The 4,548-nt window shown below is 33.7% G+C and overlaps 1 protein-coding gene across 1 annotated transcript; it reads left to right on the top strand.

The window, feature by feature from the left end:
- The first annotated feature begins 532 nt into the window (after positions 1 to 532).
- LOC123215450 (UDP-galactose/UDP-glucose transporter 3) lies at positions 533 to 3,946 on the top strand. The gene is made up of 7 exons (XM_044635546.1): positions 533 to 747; positions 897 to 994; positions 1,106 to 1,233; positions 1,537 to 1,567; positions 2,352 to 2,455; positions 2,664 to 2,785; positions 3,374 to 3,946. Exons 1-7 carry the CDS (start codon positions 644 to 646, stop codon positions 3,780 to 3,782), a joined length of 996 nt encoding a protein of 331 aa, XP_044491481.1. The 5' UTR covers positions 533 to 643; the 3' UTR covers positions 3,783 to 3,946.
- The last annotated feature ends 602 nt before the right edge of the window (positions 3,947 to 4,548 follow it).

Genomic DNA, 4,548 nt, shown 5'->3' with positions numbered 1-4,548 from the left:
TAACAGTAATTTTTAAATGACATCACATCATAGGGAAATAATTTTGACATAATTATTAAAAAAATATCCTAACCCTGAATCAAGCAAAATCCATGACATCAATTAAAATTAAAATATACAATTTATTAATTGTTAATATTTATAAAATATAAAAAAATCGAAATTATGCTTCCAATCTTATATTTTATATTTTAATAACTAATATCTTTACGATATAATATTTTTTCTATTCATGATAATTTTTTATTTTCGCTTTTGTTTTGTTAATTTTTATTTAATTTGAAAAAATAAAATAATGGGCTTAAATAGTCAGATGAGGCTAGCTCAAATGGAGATTAAGCCCAACTGGCTTCCTTTTTGTCTTTTTAAAAGTTTTCCAGCACGGGTTTTTTCCTGGGAGATGGGGTCCACGTCTACGCATGTGCAGCCAATGAGAAACGCCAGATGAAGTCATTTAAGCCAATAAGAAACAGCCACGTGGAGTTTCCACGTAGCTTCGCGCTACTTCCTCTCTAAATAGCCTTCCCATTTCGCAGAAGACACGCAGTTTTGGTGGTTAATAATTCTCACCGTCCCATCGTTTCTAAATTCAGTTATACAAAATCAATCCGTAGATTTAGGTTTTGTTCGCCGGCGACGTCAAATGGAAGCTCATGGCAGTGGTTTCCGGCGAGTCTTGGTTTTGGCATTTTGCGTCTCCGGTATTTGGTCCGCCTATATTTACCAAGGTGTCCTTCAAGAAACTATGTAAGACTTTCTTTTCAACCGAAGTGACTTTTCACTTTGACATATAGTGTATTTTTCATAGATTCAAATTTACGATTCAGTTAAATTTGAATTTGAATAGAAAGTTCAGAATCCTTCTCGTATCTGAACATTTTTGTTGAACTGTTTAGGTCGACCAAGCGATTCGGTCCAGATGGGAAGAGATTTGAGCACCTTGCATTCCTTAACTTGGCTCAAAATGTGGTCTGTTTGATCTGGTCTTATATAAGTGAGTGATTTCGTATCTTTATTTTATCGCTTGCATTGTATGTTGTCTACTGTAGATAAATGAAGCTTAGTAGTGAGTTCAGTTTTTTATGTGCTTGATGGATTTTAACAGTGATAAAACTTTGGTCGAATAATTCTGGTGGTGCTCCTTGGTGGGCATATTGGAGTGCTGGCATTACCAATACAATTGGTCCGGCCATGGGTATAGAAGCTTTAAAGTACATAAGTTACCCAGCTCAGGTATTTTCGATTTGTTTTTTCCTAACTTTGTCTTCTTTCACTTTATATTATGCATAAATTGCTTATTTCGATGTGCTATTTATATTGGAAGTGTTGGTATAGATGTACAGTTGATGATGTAGAACATTAGCCTAGATGATTTTACCGGACCATGTTTTCCTTTCTATGTAATTTGTTAGGAATAACTGGTATGTGGGTAAGGCAAACATGACTTCTGTTAATGTTACGTATGGACTCAGTAACATCTTAGAGGCTGGTTATTTTATTGATCTCAAGTATTAATTATAATCTTGTTATATGTAGGTTCTGGCAAAATCCTCTAAAATGATTCCAGGTGAGATATTTAGTCCAGCATTTTTACTGGAACTTTTCAGTATTCATAAAAATGTAATCATAGTACGTCGTTAATGTTAGCATTGGTTCTCTAACATGGTGTTATATGTAAAAATATGAAAAATAGGATGGACTCATTGTTTCCATTAATGATTAGTATTTGCCAGTATCTTTCACTCATCTGATGTAATTTCTTGGAGTGGGAGTTGGAAGAAGGTCATGGAGCCTGACTCCATCAAATGATATCTTACATGAACTTACTTTTCTGTCACCAACCCTTCCACATATTGATTGCATTAGAGAAAGATGTAAAAAGCTTTTGATTGTTATCTACTTACGTGCTCTAGCTTAGGTGACAAATATGCAAGAGCCAGTCTTGGAAATATCATCTTGTTTTATCAGAGTTAAAGAATTGAATGGTTTTATTTAGTGAAAAAAGTTTTTTGGGATGCTATATTTCTATTGCTCTCTCGCTTTTCTCTTCCTTTATTGGGAATGACATCCATTAAACTACCTTTTGGATTTTGAATTAGCTTTGGGTGATCCTTATTGATGACCTTTAATATTTTGTCTTCTTTTTTTTTTTTTTTTTTTGGAATCAGGACCCATAGCATATTCATGTTATATAATGTTTATTTATTTTGTGTCTGAAACAGATTTCGTTAATGGTCATTTTGAGTTATATTTTTTTGCTGATGGTTGACTCTTTTGCACATTTATAACAAATATTTCTTGTCACTGATGGTTTACATGAACTACTGACAGTATTTTTTACCTGTGTGCAGTTATGCTGATGGGTACCCTAGTTTATGGTATACGATATACTTTTCCTGAGTATATTTGTACTTTGCTTGTTGCTGGAGGAGTATCTATGTTTGCACTCTTGAAGGTGAGGACATATATATAGCAGTATTAGGTTTCTTTCTTTTAACTATATACTCTCTCTTTAAATACTGTGCTATTTCATGGTAGGCACACATTACTTACTTGATTATATAACTTCTTGTTTCAGTGTGAGCTTCTACAAATTTGATCCTAATGTAAGAATTTACAAATTGGATCCTAATGCCCCTCATCTGTTTATGGATTGATTTCAGACTAGCTCGAAGACTATTAGTAAGCTGGCTCATCCAAATGCACCTCTTGGTTATGGGCTCTGTTTCCTGAACCTTGCATTTGATGGATTTACAAATGCAACTCAGGATTCGATATCTGCAAGGTAAGTTTTGCAATAACCTTTTTGTTCTGACTGAGCATCCATGACATTGAAGTTGCCTTGTGAATGTTCTGCCTTTTTCTTGCTCCCTTGTCAAAGTCTTAACACAATTAAAGAAAAACTCTTGTTGCCAGTTTTTCATTTAGCTGATAAGCAGTGATGTCTGCAACATAAAAAATTTTCAAGAACCATTTCTCTTGTGTCTTCATTCATTAAATACTCTTGCTGGTCTAGATGCTAGCTTGTTACTTCTCCCATTCTGATGTAGCGTGTATCCGCTGGCTGGATGGAGTTTATTTTGAGAGCATTAGTGGAGAACTTTTTCTTTGTATATTCCTAAAATTATGGAAAAGGTTGTAGCCTAGTTTATGTGTGAAACACATAATGTTGTTTCAGAATAAATAATTAGGAGACATCTTTTTCCATATTTTTATCCTTCCAGCTTTTACTACTATTTTGTTGAAATACCTGCTATAACATTAACATTTCCTTTTTTCTTTGAATATCCTTTAATTTTCTGTGCCAGATTGATTCTTTTTGAAGGTTTTAAATATTTTTATTAAAGAATATATCCGTGGGTTGTCTGCATAGGTATCCAAAGACAAGTGCTTGGAATATAATGTTGGGAATGAATCTATGGGGTACAATATACAACATGATCTACATGTTTGGTTGGCCGCATGCTAGCGGATTTGAGGCTGTGCAGTTCTGTAAGCAGCATCCAGAGGCAGCCTGGGACATATTTTTCTATTGCCTCTGCGGTGCAGTAGGGCAGAATTTCATCTTTCTAACCATAAGCCGATTTGGCTCCCTTACTAACACCACCATCACCACAACCCGCAAGTTTGTGAGCATTGTGGTGTCTTCTCTGCTTAGTGGGAATCCCTTGTCATTAAAGCAATGGGGATGTGTATTCATGGTCTTCTCTGGATTGTCGTACCAGATCTACTTGAAGTGGAAGAAGTTGCAGAGATCGCAGAAGAAGAGAAAACCCATGTGAAGAGAAGAGGGACTAACAATTTTGAACCTTATATGTAACTTTAGCACCTTTTGTGTTTTTGTCCGTGGTTCTTGACGTATCACCAATTATGTAATACGTAGAAAATTTCTGAATGTCTTAGTATATTATGAAGTTTATGAGACCAAAAAAGTACTTTCTTAGAATTTTTTCAATGTCTTAAACAAAATATAATAACAATATGATAATTGAAGGTTGTTTTGAATATCTGAATCCTTCTGGCTAATTATAGGTAAATATGACCAATTGATTCTGCAAATACACTTTTCATTGCAGTAATTGCTCAGGTTAGGTGGTTTTCAGTATTTATTTGACTTGGTAAAGCTTCACATTCCCCTATAACGACAAATAAAAATGCGGTTAAATAGTTTCAAATTGATAACAAATTTATAAGCAGGAAAAATAACGAACCCAAATTAGAGCATCGTAGCATCGTTTTATGACCTTTATTAGAATAGTATGTATTTTAAAGAAGGATAAATGAATAGGTTTATTTTTCCTTTTATTATTATTATTTTAAGTTCTTAAATAACTCCACTCATTTTAATATCACATATATTTATGAGAGTGTTTGTGCTCCTTTTCATTTAGGGAAAGCAACATATCCTACTTTTCATTCCAATAGAAAATATCATTTTTCATCCTTGCATCATCTTTGTTACGAGGATGATAAAGATCTTTATCTCCTAAAATCAGTGATATCTTCAATAATCATATCAGAATTATATAATTTATTAACACAGTTATA

Source organism: Mangifera indica, chromosome 5 (genome assembly GCF_011075055.1).
Source record: "Mangifera indica cultivar Alphonso chromosome 5, CATAS_Mindica_2.1, whole genome shotgun sequence".
NCBI lineage: Eukaryota > Viridiplantae > Streptophyta > Magnoliopsida > Sapindales > Anacardiaceae > Mangifera > Mangifera indica.
The sequence above is the reverse complement of the archived record's forward strand: the minus strand, read 5'-3'. Positions and strand labels throughout refer to the sequence as shown.

What these genes read in the sequence shown, in the direction of transcription:
- LOC123215450 (XM_044635546.1), top strand. Translation starts at nt 644, where the DNA reads ATGGAAGCTCATGGCAGTGGTTTCCGGCGAGTCTTGGTTTTGGCATTT. An exon ending in GGTGTCCTTCAAGAAACTAT is followed by an intron (nt 748 to 896) that starts GTAAGACTTTCT and finishes TGAACTGTTTAG; the next exon opens with GTCGACCAAGCGATTCGGTC. An exon ending in CAGGATTCGATATCTGCAAG is followed by an intron (nt 2,786 to 3,373) that starts GTAAGTTTTGCA and finishes TTGTCTGCATAG; the next exon opens with GTATCCAAAGACAAGTGCTT.